This window comes from Schistocerca nitens, chromosome 2, assembly GCF_023898315.1.
Source record: "Schistocerca nitens isolate TAMUIC-IGC-003100 chromosome 2, iqSchNite1.1, whole genome shotgun sequence".
Lineage (NCBI taxonomy): Eukaryota > Metazoa > Arthropoda > Insecta > Orthoptera > Acrididae > Schistocerca > Schistocerca nitens.
This window is the reverse complement of record NC_064615.1, coordinates 1,120,559,033-1,120,575,167: the sequence shown is the minus strand read 5'-3', so window position 1 is coordinate 1,120,575,167 and position 16,135 is coordinate 1,120,559,033. Positions and strand designations below refer to the sequence as shown.

General features: G+C 43.3%; 1 protein-coding gene across 1 annotated transcript in view; it reads left to right on the top strand.

Annotated features, from left to right (window-relative positions):
• The first annotated feature begins 4,215 nt into the window (after positions 1 to 4,215).
• Positions 4,216 to 16,135, top strand: part of LOC126235591 (uro-adherence factor A-like) — a 73,660-nt gene continuing 61,740 nt past the window's right edge. The window contains exon 1 of the mRNA XM_049944305.1: positions 4,216 to 4,393. Coding sequence (XP_049800262.1) covers positions 4,216 to 4,393 — 178 coding nt within the window. The remainder of the gene's footprint in view (positions 4,394 to 16,135) is intronic.

Sequence of the window (16,135 nt, the reverse complement as noted above, 5' to 3'; positions counted from 1 at the left end):
AAACAGTGCCCCACAGGTGAAAATCAATCCGCTTACAAGCAGAAGCAGAAAAGAGTCGGCCAAGAGGCGACAGATGTAAAACGCAGGCATGGCCAGAAATTAACGTACAACAGAAATAGACCAGTTGACCTACAGTAAAAGCTGCGTGGTCTTGGTGTAGGCAACGTGAAAGCTGCAGTTGTTACAACTGTCCCACCCGAAAAAATTAATCGATATTTCACATTACCTCGGAACACAATTGAACTACAAACAAAACAGAGACTCACTGATTATCTCAAGGGAGTAAACGACTCTAGCCACGAAAATTTGTATCTATAGCATGTTACTTGCAGTTCGGTAAAAAATGCTATCAAGAGTATCAGATCATTGTCTACCGGACACGATGGCATCGCAGTCCAATGGTGAAGCTTATTATTGAGCCACTACTGCCCACTATAACAGACGTATTGGACCACTCTTTAACTACAAATATTTTCCCTGTGCCCTGGAAACAGGGAATAGTTAACCCACTACTTAAAATTCACTTTGCCAAGGCAAACACTGATTGCCGACATGATGCGTTCTTCCTGCACTGCTCCAAGGCCATGTAATGTATAGTCCACGACCAGCTGACAAACTACCTAACCGCAAACAACCTGCTAGACGGATACCAATCAGGTTTCCGTAAATATCACAACACAACTTCTGCCTTAATAAAGCTGACCAGATGACCTGAAGCTTGCCATGAATGCACAAAAAATGATTGGCATTTATTTATTACACTTCAGTAAGCCTTTAACGCTGTCGACTCCGATATTTCACTTGCGAAGCTTATCAACCTAAATTTCTCGCCTTGTGGACTACAACGGTTTGTTCTTACCTGACGTCTCGCCAGCAATACGTCTTGCCGGTAACCATAAATTCAGATTGGACGCAGGTAACATTAGCATACCCTAGAGTTCGGCGGTAGTTATTTCATTGTTTGTAAATTTTCATTGTATAGGACTTATGAGTCATCACTTTTGTCTCACGGGAAAATGCCACGTGCACGCTGATAACATCCAGTTGTATCTAAGTACAAAACTAATAAATCTGAAGTCAGCAGTCGAGAATACCGACCTGTGTGCACTACAAAGATAGGCGCATGATGCACGGTTAAAGCTCAAACCATAAAAAACGTAAGAGCTACTAGTTGGTCCTTCTAGGCTCATTAACCTGCGTTAATGGGAATCCCTGTCGTCTTTAATCCTAAATGGGATGAATAGCAACTTCTCTCCTTCAACAAAGAGTCTAGGAGCAATAGCACATGACATTCTAAATTGGACAGAGGGTGTAACCGCAGTGTGCAAGAAGACATCGGTATCTCTCCATAGAAAAATATAGGCAGCTGTTCCCTCTTGACCTTGAAAAGAAACTTGTAGAAACACTTATACTTGCAGTTATTGATTACAGTGTTGTCCTGTACGGCATTTCTCAGGAATGTTCACGGCGCTTGGGTCTGGTTATGAATGCCTGTGTGTGCTATATATGTGATGTTACACTCTTTGATCATACTTCTCCATCATCTGCACTGCTATGTTGGTTGCATGCAGACAAGCGAAGAGATTCTCATATCCTCTGTCTTCTCTACTGTTTTATCAACGTACACTGTTTCCCATACCTCTCTTCGAACTTAACGCTCTTGTTTGAACATCATAGCAGAAACACATATCCGTCCCGCTCCATCGTTCACGCACTTTCTCGAAATACTTCCTGTAGCAGCAATCCTAGTCTGGAGTAACCTCTCGTAGCATACTTGAGAACTGAAGAACTTCTCCTGCTGTAGAAGACAGTTAATGATGTAACTACTAAAGTAACAACAATTATTACGGTTGTCGCTGTACACACTCGTTACCGTTGTACTTCCTTCTTTGCAACCAGATCTTCCTCATTGCCCAGTATTCTTAACTTGTGCAGTCTGCTCAAACTTCTTCTCCCCAGAACTCGTATCAGAAAACATCTATTTTTTACACGTAAATTCTTTTTATACCTGACCTACCATTATTCTATCATTATTATTGTCACTATGATTACTATTATTATCACTATTAGTGGTAGTACAGCAGTAGTAGTACAAGTACTGCCAGTATTAACTTTATTAGCCTGTAGCCTGTGTTACTTACATTGTGATTATGGACGCTCACATCAGTTTGTAGTATTTATCATATTGAAACTGTTATTTCTTAGGGAACTATTATGTAAAAGGTACTGTATGTGTGAAATACTGATCCGATGTAAGAGAGAGCCCAAAATAAATAAAATAAGTTAATCAAAGATTAGATTAGATTAGGTTAAACATTAGATTCCCATACATGTTTAGCAATTGGGAACTATTGCCGGGTTTGCTAGTGAGAAAATAGATTTTGAAGATGTCTACATTTCTTTATGCGATTAATATTCCCTTGGTTTAAAATAATCTATTCTGGCCCATCACTATATGTCATATATTTTGTCTTCTCAAAGTAGACCTGTAGCACTACTTTCTCAGCTATCCCCGTCAGTCGATAAATCTTTGTGACTGATGAGTTACTATTGTTGTAAGTAAATGTCTATGTCATCAACAGTGGTCAGAAAATCAACTTTCAACTGTTTAGTTTATGTTCTAGTTTGAAGCATTCTTTATTTCCTTCTTCTTGCCTCAGTCTCTTCCTCCATTCTTGAATGACCTTTTTCGCAAGACAGAAAGTATTAGACAAGATCCATCACTCTATCTGACTCCGCGGGCCGGTTGTGGACGAGAGGTTTTAGGCGCTTCAGTGTGGAACCGCGCGAACGCTACGGTCGCAGGTTCGAATACTGCCTCGGGCATGGATGTGTGTCATGTCCTTAGGTTAGTTAGGTTTAAGTACTTCTAAGATCTAGGGAACTGATGACCTCAGATGTTAAGTCCCATAGTGCTCAGAGCCATTTGAACCATTTCTGTCTGACTCCAGTTCGGGTTTGAAATGGGCCCGAGATCTCGCCGACTGAATTAACTTTGACGCCGTTTCGATCAAAGGCTGTTTAATCAGAGTATGGATGTGTTGTCCATATCAAATTTCTTCCAGAATATTTAATAATGACTCACTGTCAACTGAGTAATGCGCTTCTTCAAAATCAACGAATACCACCATACCACCACATAGTCGTTCCTCTCAATCGTTTTGTATCTGACGATGTTCTTCAAGTCTGTTTATCAATATGATCTTTAATTCTGTTCTGCAGTGGTTTAGAGAGGATCTTGTACGGAACAGAAATGCCCACATAATTACTGACGGGTTTTTGCCTCCTTTTGTGTGGAGTGATGCCGACAACCACACAAGGATTTGCTACCAGATCTCTGTATCTCCTGCAGAGTTCAGCTGGTATGTTCAGAACAAACGTAATGTGTAAAGAAGCAAAGTAATAAGTTGATGTTAAAGTAGGTTCACATTTGATGTTGTCCACTACAAATGGTTGAAAGCCAGCGACTCTGGTAGCATTAAAGTTATTTATAAACAAACCCATTGTTTTCAGTCACGATTTCCTTTCATTCATATTTTAAATGACGCCTTTCGCGAAATTATTGCCATTTTCATGCGTTTTTTTCTCTCTTTGTGCTATCCAATTTTGATGTAATGTTTTCGATGTGTTAGGTTCTGTTTTGTTTTTCTGGCTTAAGCGCAATATATATGGTTACTTCTTGATTTTTATATGTAGTTAGTGGCGAAATTTGGAAGAATTCGTACTTACTATTTTCTTATGGTTCATTTGTGCAGTCTCATACATGTTAAACATCACACATAGCTTTCAGTGAACAGTAAACTTCGAGAATAACTTACATAAACAAAGAGTTACAAACACGTGTTTAGATGTAGTTGGCAGATATAATGTCACAGATGGAAAGACGTGCACGTACGAGTAGAGGAACGACTGAGCTCGTTGGGAGGTAGTACATACGGTGGCTTTGAGGGAGCACCGTTCAGTCTGGAACAGATTCGCGATGTCGCTAGTGATGCCAACAAGGAGCAAGTGTCAGCAGTACAAAACGTATGTGAACGAGTGCCACGCAGCGAGGAAGGAGTCAACCGCGTGAATGAGCAACTAGGATCTTTAGCCACTGCCATAGAGCAATTGTCGGCGAGGAACAGCATTGCCTCAGATCAAACACAGCCTGCGGTAGAGCCAGCTGGAGCATCGGCCCCCTCCCACTCCTATGTGATGGAGAGTCACGCAGCAATGAACCGAGCCTGTCCAGAGCGGGCACCTGTTTTGCACTCGCCCGCTGGGCGCGAGAATGCGGCACAGGGAAGAGCCGACGATGCAGTGAACTTCAAGAGCCCTCGCGTCACTGCCACTGACTTCCCTAGGCGCGCGGTCGTCGCGGACACAGTTAAAGATAGACTGTGCTGGTTACGTAGGTGGGATAATGCAAACAACTCGACGCGCGAAGTTTTTCTAAATGATGACGAAGATGAAAATAGAAAACAGTTCCTTTCCGTGCAAAAAAATTTTCAAATGTCTGTGAAATCTTATGCGACTTAACTGCTAAGGTCATCAGTCCCTAAGCTTACACACTACTTAACCTAAATTATCGCAAGGACAAACACACATACCCATGCCCAAGGGAGGACTCTAAACTCCGCCGGGACCAACCGCACTGTCCATGACTGCAGCGCCTTAGACCGCTCGACTAATCCTGCGCGGTTTTCCGTGCAAGGATACAGCACGTTTCCTGATCCGGCCGTCGAGATGTACCCTCGGACGCTTATAGATCAATTTCAGGGCGTGTTCCTGTCTTCCTGGAGCTGTGCGCTCAAGATAAACTTTGTTTGTGGGCATCTCCGAAATGAGGCAGCGGTATGAATGCGAGTTTTTATGCGCAACTGTCACTCTTATGACGATATTAGGAAGGCATTCCTAGACGAGTTTTGCCTTGTCTGACAGATGTTCCGTTGTAATACTGGTGTCACCCGTCAACAGTCAGTAACTACATTTTATTGAAAGGTTATTAATTGTTTTCCTGGTACCTCCCTACCTGCGCGCCTAAGAAACTAATTTGAGCACGATATTCCTGGGCATTCACAGACTGAAAACTACACTGGGAACGTCCCAGTCTGACAACAGATTTGGCTCAGCAGCTTTCGGATCCAGAATGCCCTCTCGTATTAGATACGAAACAGTCACAAAGGCTGCTTTTTTCGGCTTCTGGGTACTCACTGAGGGAGTTTCTCTCTTGCTCATAATATTTTCGTTGCTTAGTAGAATGATGGGAGTGATATGTAGATGTAGTCCAAGAATCTCCTGTTTCAAATTATTGAGCAAGCTGAGAATATTTACCAGCGATTCTCTAAATTTTCTTCCTCTCATCTGTCGTCACGGTCACCATACTCTTTGAACGCGACTAGTTCCGTGTGAGACAAAAATAGTATCACATTTTTAACTTAATCTGTCCCTGCTGTTGAAAGACGTTAAGTATGCTACTGTAGGATTTTACTAACTTCTTCCCATTAGCGTGCAAAATGCATGAATAGTAAATCTTTTCAAATCAAATGCACACCAGTTTCTCTTAAGTGACTCATCCCGTTCTTGTGAGCAACACTGGAGTAGACAGCTTACCGAAGGTAACCGTCAATTGTTAAACTGTTTAGCTGCATTCTTCTATAAGTATTCAAGGGATCGATGTACTTTCACATCCCTAGGTGACAACCTATACGTGCCCTGCAGATGTTTGGGTGCTGCTAAGAAAGCAACGGAACTGACTGCGAGAGGATCTCTTCAGATATATGAGAAGTAACCAACTTTGATTCCATAAGGAATCACTGTGCACAGCGACTGTGTTATAAGGGTAAGGACACCAATCAGAAGAGGAATGACTCAGCAAATCAGAAGCTCTTTTCCAGGGTCAACCATCTGCAGAAGTGGTATCCTCTTAAAATATGTCAACAGAACATTGAGAGCATTACTAGAACCAAATGCCCAAGTTTACATGAGGTACTGTTTAAGCCCATCGTCTACATCCCTGTCCTAAATACTGGGATATGATATCGTCAGTGGAACGTATCACTATGTCTACGTAGCAGTCACGTGTCCAGAGTAAAACCGTGAATGCTCACTTGCCCACCCGATTTCATAAACAATATTCATCAACTCTGAATCGGAATTGGAGAATTAGCCATATGTAGTATCTGCAAAACGCCATGTTTTCCCTTGCCAATCCATCTTCTTGAAACATACTGACATCCTGCACCAGATGCAATGGACATACACACTGACGTAAAGGAAACACCAGAAACTACACTAATGAAATTTCAGGAATTCATTTGTCTAGGTGACGTATTTAAGTGACTAACATGGCAGAATCACAGGTTAACGTCAGCGCTAAACAAGCCATTGCAAATGTGAACTGCTGTTACATTAACAACCCGTGTAACTGCCAGAATGTTGAATCTAAGCATGCAAACGTGCATGCATTGTGTTTCAGACGTATCTAATGCCAGTGTGTAGGACGGAGTTCCACGCCTGTTGCACTTAGTCAATACAGGGAAGGTTAACGCTGGTTGTGGGTGACTATCAGCCTTCGGATGATGTCCAGTATTTAATCAGTAGAAGGCATATGGTGATCGCCCAGGGAAAGGCAATGTATCTATACTCTATAGAGCATGTTGGGTTACAACAGCGGCATGTGGCCCAGCATTGTCCTGTTTGAAACCACCCTCTATAATGCTATTCGTGAATGGCAGTCAGCAGGTAGAGTCTTCAGACGAATGCACAAATCTGCTGTCAGGGTGCGGGGGGGGGGGGGGGGGGGGCAGTCACGCCAGTCGTCCTGCTGTCATACGAAATTTCACCCTAGACGAAAACTGCAGGTTTCGGTCCAGTGTGTGTAGCACACAGACAGGCTGGTCGCCGGCTCTCAGCTGACCTCTCAACCACCACGGCCATCGCTGGCACCAGGGTAGAGACATTTCATCAGGGAACGTAAGTGACGTCCACCCTGCCCTCTCATGAGCTCTCCCTTGACACCACTGAAGTTGCAGGCATGGATGGTTTGGTGTGAGTGAAACACACGCTACAAGGCGTCTGGCTCTGCTCTTTAAGTAATCAATTTGGACCAGATCCTCGTGTCACTGTGGTACCAACAGCTGCTCCAACTGCTGCAGCACATGCACTACCATGCAACAAAGCTGTACGTCGAACACGATGGTCTTTCTTCTCGGTAGCGCTACATGGTCGTCCGAAGCGTGGTATTGTGACCATACATCCCCATGACCACCTACTAGCATTCATGGACAGTGGCCACATTCCTTCTAAGTTTTTCTGCAATCTCGCAAAAGGAATATCCATTTTCTTGTAACCCTACTGCATGTGTTCCCTCGAACTCAGTAGAGAATGCCTTTCAGGCAATAAAGACGCACTAACGTCAGCGTATCACATCCGATCTCTTAAGTAGCCAAAGTTAACGACCGTTACAGCGTCTATTTGAAGCATACCTGATACGTATCCTTACAGTGGAGCTACTAGTGGCTGTTACGGGAATAGAGCGAAACCTGAACAGGTATGTTTCAGATGTTGTAAAGCAATGGGTTAGTTGTGACGCCCGAAAATATTCAAAGTTCGGAGTTGGCATGGCCGCATGGGCCACACGGCCAGCCGGAGCTCGTCAGCAGCTGGGTCGTGCCGAACATTGGCCAGAGCAAGAGGGGTAGCCAAACTGCGTGGTCCGGGCCTACCGCGTGGCTGGTAACTCCATGCTGACGCAGTGCCAAGGACTGGGTTTTTTGTCTAAGGAGAATTGTATACTGGGAGTGCCAAAGATGGTGGACTTTGTGAAACGATAATTGCAGACATTTCACAGTTGATGTAGAAATTAATAATAGCCAGAGGAATCATGATACCTTAGAAAGAAACATGTACATTACCATTATTTGCACGACGATTCTGATGGTGTAATCATCTTTATTACTTTAAAGTTTAGTATCTGACTGGTCTCTCACCCGTGGTCTAGGGGTAGCGTCTTTGATTCATAATCAAAACGCCTTCGGTCCCGGGTTCGATCCCCGCCACTGCCTAAATTTTGATAAATAATCAGCATTGGCGGCCGAAGACTTCCGGCATAAGAAGTCAGCCTCATTCTGCCTTGTCGAAGAGGGCGGAGGAGCGGATAGAGGTTCAGGGCACTCTCTTGTCCGAGGGGTGGGAAATTGCCCCTAAAGACGGAAGAATCAGCAGTGATCAACGACATGAGGATGCAGAAGGCAATGGAAACCACTGCATTAAAGACACGTAACGTGTATGCACAGGACATGTGGCCTGTAATTGAAGTGTCATGATCATCTCTCCATTGGCAAAAGATTCCGGAATAGTCCCCCCATTCGGATATCCGGGAGGGGACTGCCAAGGGGGAGGTTACCATGAGAAAAAGATTGAATAATCTACGAAAGGATAACGTTCAACGAGTCGGGGCGTGGAATGTCAAAAGCTTGAACGTGGTAGGGAAACTAGAAAATCAGAAAAGGGGAATGCAACGGCTCAATCTAGATATAGTAGGGGTCAGTGAAGTGAAGTGGAACGAAGACAAGGATTTCTGGTCAGATGAGTATCGGGTAATATCAACAGCAGCAGAAAATGGTATAACAGGTTATACCATGAATAGGAAGGTAGGGCAGAGGGTGTGTTACTGTGAACAGTTCAGTGACCGGGTTGTTCTAATCAGAATCGACAGCAGACCAATATCGACAACGATAGTTCAGGTATACATGCCGACGTCGCAAACTGAAGATGAACAGATAGAGAAAGTGTATGAGGATATTGAAAGGGTAATGCAGTATGTAATGGGGGACGAAAATGTAATAGTCATGGGCGACTGGAATGCAGTTGTCGGGGAAGGAGTAAAAGAAAAGGTTACAGGAGAATATGGGCTAGGGACAAGGAATGAAAGTGGAGAACGACTGAGTTCTGTAACAAGTTTCAGCTAGTAATAGCGAATACCCTGTTCAAGAATCACAAGAGGAGGTGGTATACTTGGAAAAGGCCGGGAGATACGGGAAGATTTCAATTAGATTACATCATGGTCAGACAGAGATTCCGAAATCAGATACTGGATTGTAAGGCGTACCCAGGAGCAGATACAGACTCAGATCACAATATAGTAGTGATGAAGAGTAGGCTGAAGTTCAAGACAGTCAGGAAGAATCAATACGCAAAGAAGTGGGATACGGAAGTACTAAGGAATGACGAGATACGTTTGAAGTTGTCTAACGCTATAGATACAGCAATAAGGAATAGCGCAGTAGGCAGCACAGTTGAAGAGGAATGGACATCTCTAAAAAGGGCCATCACAGAAGTTAGGAAGGAAAACATAGGTACAAAGAAGGTAGCAGCGAAGAAACCATGGGTAACAGAAGAAATACTTCAGTTGATTGATGAAAGGAGGAAGTACAAATATTTTCCGGGAAAATCAGGAATACAGAAGTACAAGTCGCTGAGGAATGGAATAAATAGGAAGTGCAGGGAAGCTAAGACGAAATGGCTGCAGGAAAAATGTGAAGACATCGAAAAAGATATGATTGTCGGAAGGACAGACTCAGCATACAGGAAAGTCAAAACAACCTTTGGTGACATTAAAAGCAACGGTGGTAACATTAAGAGTGCAACAGCAATTCCACTGTTAAATGCAGAGGAGAGAGCAGATGGGTGGAAAGAATACATTGAAAGCCTCTATGAGGGTGAAGATTTGTCAGATGTGATAGAAGAAGAAACAGGAGTCGATTTAGAAGAGATAGAGGATCCAGTATTAGAATCGGAATTTAAAAGAGCTTTGGAGGACTTATGGTCAAATAAGGCAGAAGGGATAGATAACATTCCATCAGAATTTCTAAAATCATTGGGGGAAGTGCCAACAAAACGACTATTCACGTTGGTGTGTAGAATATGTCTGGCGACATACCATCTGACTTTCAGAAAAGCATCATCCACACAATTCCGAAGATGGCAAAAGCTGACAAGTGCTAGAATTATCGCACAATCAGCTTAACAGCTCATGCATCGAAGCTGTTTACAAGAATAATATACAGAAGAAAATTGAGAATGCGCTAGGTGACGATCAGTTTGGCTTTAGGAAAAGTAAAGGGACGAGAGAGGCAATTCTGACATTACGGCTAATAATGGAAGTAAGGCTAACGAAAAATCAAGACACTTTCATGGGATTTGTCGACCTGGAAAAAGCGATCGACAATATAAAATGGTGCAAGCTGTTCGAGATTCTGAAAAAAGTAGGGTTAAGCTATAGGGAGAGATGGATCATATACAATACGTACAACAACCAAGAGGGAATAATAAGAGTGGACGATCAAGAACGAAGTGCTCGTATTAAGAAGGGTGTAAGACAAGGCTATAGCCTTTCGCCCCTACTCTTCAATCTGTACATCGAGGAAGCAATGATGGAAATAAAAGAAAGGTTCAGGAGGGGAATTAAAATACAAGGTGAAAGGATATCAATGTTACGATTTGCTGATGACATTGCTATCCTGAGTGAAAGTGAAGAAGAATTAAATGATCTGCTGAACGGAATGAACAGTCTAATGAGTACACAGTATGGTTTGAGAGTAAATCGGAGAAAGACGAAGGTAATGAGGAGTAGTAGAAATGAGTTAGAGGTTAGATGGTCACGAAGTCGATGAAGTTAAGGAATTCTGCTACCTAGGCAGTAAAATAACCAATGACGGACGGAGCAAGGAGGACATCAAAAGCAGACTCGCTATGGCAAAAAAGGCATTTCGGGCCAAGAGAAGTCTACTAATATCAAATACCGGCCTTAATTTGAGGAAGAAATTTCTGAGGATGTACGTCTGGAGTACAGCATTGTATGGTAGTGAAACATGGACTGTGGGAAAACCGGAACAGAAGAGAATCTAAGCATTTGAGATGTGGTGCTATAGACGAATGTTGAAAATTAGGTGGACTGATAAGGTAAGGAATGAGGAGGTTCTACGCAGAATCGGAGAGGAAAGGAATATGTGGAAAATACTGATAAGGAGAAGGGACAGGATGATAGGACATCTGCTAAGACATGAGGGAATGACTTCCATGGTACTAGAGGGAGCTGTAGAGGGCAAAAACTGTAGAGGAAGACACAGATTGGAATACGTCAAGCAAATAATTGAGGACGTAGGTTGCAAGTGCTACTCTGAGATGAAGAGGTTAGCGCAGGAAAGGAATTTGTGGCGGGCCGCATCAAACCAGTCAGTAGACTGATGACAAAAAAAACGAGTACTGATGGTGTTTACAGTTATGTGTACTGCATTATTTAGGATCAGTTTGATATTGTGCGCTGAAATTAGGAGCTGTATGCGTGTCTGCCGACTGTGCAACACGACACCAGGTACATCAGGGCGAGTGTTTTTTGTATGAGAGTGATAGGTATACTCGTTGTGTAAATAAAATGTAGGTTAAGTATTTGTGGGACGATATAGAATATGAGAGAGTTCGAGTTGGTTGTTATTTTTCTACTTAGAGGGTTTGTTAGATCGAATTGTTGAGGCGAGTAGCTACGAGAGCGCGAGGGATGTGATTGCAGAAAATATCCGTCTCTCAGCGGTTAACTAAAGATGGAGCGAGCAATGTTCTCGGCTTAGGTACTGGGGGTGTGCTCTTGCCATGTGATAGACCGTGTGGATTGAACAACAGTATTAGGGTCATAGTTTAGCCATAATATTTACAGAGGAATATGTCTGACGCGAGTATAAAAGCCCAGACTGTGATATGGGCGGTCTCGCGCTCGTGGTGTGTGAGAGAGGCAAAACAGACGATTTTGAGTCATCACAGGTGACTTAGGTCAGTGGCTTAGTTTGCCACAATTTTCATGTATTGGTAGCGAAACACGAACTGACCATCAGAATTGAAGGGTGGTTCATTTGTATAGACAGAACGTGATATAAGAATGTAGGTTAGTACACGTTAGTAAACGGAAGGAAGCATTAGTGCATGTTAGCCAACGAACATGGGTCGGTAAAAGGACATAGTGGTCGGTAGGGACTAACTATTTCACTTCAAGTCCAGGTGGGCGTGGCAGTTTACCACATCTGAGAGGTTAATTAATTGATCAGATTAACTAGATAGTCATGCAAACTTTGTTACATTCACTTGCGGAGGTACTAAGCTAGGTGCGCGCGATGGCTCATGTGTACAGACGTGTGTTTTAGCGAAGATCTTGGATTAGATAATCGAAGCATGTGGGCTGAATAATGAGAATCAGGTGATCAGTTAACTTAGTGAGAGTATTCTTTGTCTGACAGAGTCACGTGGTCGAGCGCGTGTTGTGAGGACAAGGAAGTTTCCTACTCGGTAGAAAAAACATTCCAGTTTGATAGTGTCTGTTCGTCTCTATCGGTCTTGAATTGCAAAGTTTAAGGGGGTGAGAGCGTCCTTTGTGCTCCATCACACGTGCTGGTGGGGTGGTATGTGGCGTGAGGGTGGTTTGGAGAATGCAAGCATGTCTGTTCCTGTCCATCGGTGCTGGGAATTTGCTAACTTTAGGACCGATATAGCTTTTAGTGTGTCACATGACAGAACTTTCCAAACATCTCAGGCGGTTGTGTGATGTAGGTATCAGCAGGTTCGAACCTGTTCAGAAAAATAGATTTGGGGTGGAACGTGTCCTTTGTTCAGCACGTGGGTGACAGGTTTCATCTTGTCCAGCGTTAAGTGCTCACGGGCGCGAAAAGATGTTTATGTAGCCGGACTCTGAGGCGAGCGCGGCTGGCCGTTTGTGGCTGGACTCTGAGGCGCCGCTCCCCACCTACCTGGTGCGCTGGCCGGGGGCTGTGCGGGCGCCGCTGGTCGCTTGATGTCAGCCGGCCAGGGAGCAGCCGATGGATCGTGCTCAGCTGGCCGTGCGTACGTCAGCTGCGCTCTGGAGTTCGCTGTGTGAGAATTGGTTGGTTGGTTGGTTGGTTTGGGGAAGGAGACCAGACAGCGTGGGCATCGGTCTCATCGGATTAGGGAAGGATGGGGAAGGAAGTCGGCCGTGCCCTTTCAGAGGAACCATCCCGGCATTTACCTGGAGTGATTTAGGGAAATCACGGAAAACCTAAATCTGGACGGCCGGACGCGGGATTGAACCGTCGTCCTCCCGAATGCGAGTCCAGTGTCTAACCACTGCGCCACCTCGCTCGGTGTGTGAGAATTGAGAAGTCAGTTGGGGTATACCCGCATGACCGTAATGCCTGAAATAAAGAGTCATTTTCCCACCTTGTGACTTAGCGTAGTACAAGTGACGAGATTTTAATAATTTAGCAGCGGAAGCATAAGTAACCGAGGAAATTCAAACTTGGTAGACGTGGCCCAATTGGCTTTCTTCCCGCCATCTTAAATGACGCCATGGCGACGTCCTCAGGTGGCTTAGACACGAACTAACATACAGTTGGATTCCAGACCTCATAGCGAGCACGGTAAATGCTGCTGCGATCTCGAAGATGTAATGTTGGAGAACAAGTGATGGTACTGTTTGAAATAAAGACTTCAGTCCTTTTCCCACGAATTCACAGGAGGTGACTTACGTTAGTAAAAATTCACTTTATTATTATTATTATTATTATTTGACGCAATTTTCATAGCTTGGGAGTGAAAGAATAAGTGACAGCGAGAAATTCAAACTTCGTAGGATGAGGTGGACTTAGGCTAGTGCATATGGCCGAATTGGTTTCTTTTTTTTGGTTGGTGTGACAGATTATCATGTTTGAATTTGAATTTGTGACAGATTTTTTGTTATGGGTGTAAGAAGCGATATCTCGGTGTAATGGGTGGTAAAATCAAAAGACCGGTACTGTCGGAAGAGGGTACCTACCATGTTGTAGGGACCTCCTCATCGACTGAAGAAGAAATGCAGGATAGAACAATAACCACAGCGGTAGAGTGAAGTAAAGTAAAAGGGGAGGACAAAAAGTAACTGCATAGCAACCAAGGAACAATCACCCACCGATATATGGCAGCTAGAGATGGGGGATCCACTCCTGAACTGATTCATAGAGTTGAATGTTTCAAAGGAGTGAACAATCAGTGATTCAGAAAAAAAAGAACGGTAGCTCCAAACGTTTCCCACAGCAGAGAGAGAGAGAGAGAGAGAGAGAGAGAGAGAGAGAGAGAGAGAGAGAGAGAGTCGGAGCAGATCAGCAGGGCCTCTGCTGATCAGAGCACACTGCACACCACACAACACAGCCAGCGCCGGCCTCTGCCTTGGCTGCCTGCATTGTGCAGTGACCCATTGCATTTTGTGTTTCACATATGCCATGCCGTCTCTGTGCTTCCTCTGCCACGTGCAGTGTCTGGCGCACCTTAACTTAGCATCGCACTCCGTCGGCGATCGTTTCAGTCGCACCTCCTGCCCTCTGGGCGGTTGATGCGAGCAACAGGATAGAGCGCCTCGTAGCGGAGAACATAAGAACTAATTGCAACAACCTGCTCGCAAGAGAACGGACGATTTGTCTCGGAGCAGGTGAATGGTGGCCGTTCACCACTCCCCCCACCCTCGGAACTCGTCCGCTCAACGCTCACCCCACCGTTCTCGACTCTAGCCAGAGCGTTGAGCAAAGCAACTCAGGTGCCACTCTGGTCTCTGCGGTCTTAGCTCACGCAGTAATACAGCTCGCGGCTCGACCTGCTTGACTCAGCGCCTCTGCATCGGAATTCGTCTCTACTGGATATTGTTCTTCGTAGTAATACCGGTATGTATATTACATAATTATGTTATGTATACATCATTTGTTTTTATTTTATTTTTATTTGCTTAAACTGATCAGATTAGGTTCCTGACGACTCCTCTTACTATAGGATTTTGTATTATGAGCACTCGAATTTACGCTTTAATTACGAGCGAACCGATACACTTATCGCAAAATGTGATACGCAGAATAAAACAAGGAAAATATTGGTGTACGGCTATATGCTACACTTTGGTCTTACAGTCAAATTTATATATTTTTTTCTTATTGTAGTACAGATTTTCCGATTTTAGGAGTCATCGGAAGGAAACGTTCACTTTAAAAATATATGGCTTGCGATGTATTTGTTCCAGGTTCATGAAATTTTAATATGTTATTTGTGTAGAAACAGCGATCGATTAAACTGGTGGGGGCACTAGAAGGCTGCTGTACCCTACACTGTTTGAACTAGTCCTGCAAATGTTATGCATCCTGGGAACATCAGCTCCCTCTGAGCGTATCTTCTCAAAAGCAGGACAAATATGCAACAACAGAAGGAACAGACTCACTTCAAGTAAAATTGAACAAATTTTATTTGTAAACCAGAACACTGATTAGTTTTTCCTATAACATATACTCATTGTGTGTGTCGACTGTGTATACTAAAATATGTTACAGTTTTTGTATGTTAATTTTTAAGCAATTAAAATTTGTTTACATAATATGAATCAGTCTTATTTTCAAAATTTCACTACCTGATAAAAACACTTAGAATTTTATTGTAATATTTTTATTTTTTCCACCAGATGAAAAGTATAACTTTTCTATCTCAAAGTGACTCAGGATGTAATATAAACCTACCAGTGATTTTTCCTTCATTACGGACTGCAGTCATACTGTACTTTATGAATGAAAATACAACCATTTGATAAAGTGTCATTATTACTTCATTTCACACTATCACTATTTAGATGTGGAGGTTTGTTTTGCGGGGCACTCAAAAGTGTCGTTATCAGCATGCTATTTTAGCTTTGTAGCCATTATCACGTGCAAAGGTGAAATATTTCTTACATATCTGACATGTCTGAATGATTGTTCTCACAATATTACAATCATTCAGACATGTCAGATATTTTATGACTATTTCACCTTTGACCATGATAATGGCTACAAAGCCAAAACCACGATAGTGCAAAATAAATCAATCAAGAACTGTCATATCGTGGAAATTTCAATAAACAATACAAAATTCTTATTCATTATCTGTGTTACTTCAAAATAGGATCAAAATACACGTATAGTACTGGAATAAACCAGGTTTAAAGGGCAATGTGCCTTCCACTTATTTTCTATTGTGAATGAGTGGTGAGTCATGAAAAAGAGCTAGTTCATTTCAATGAGTGAACAGTTCTGATCCGATCTCTGAAAAGAACAGTTATGCCCATCTCTAACGGCAGCCC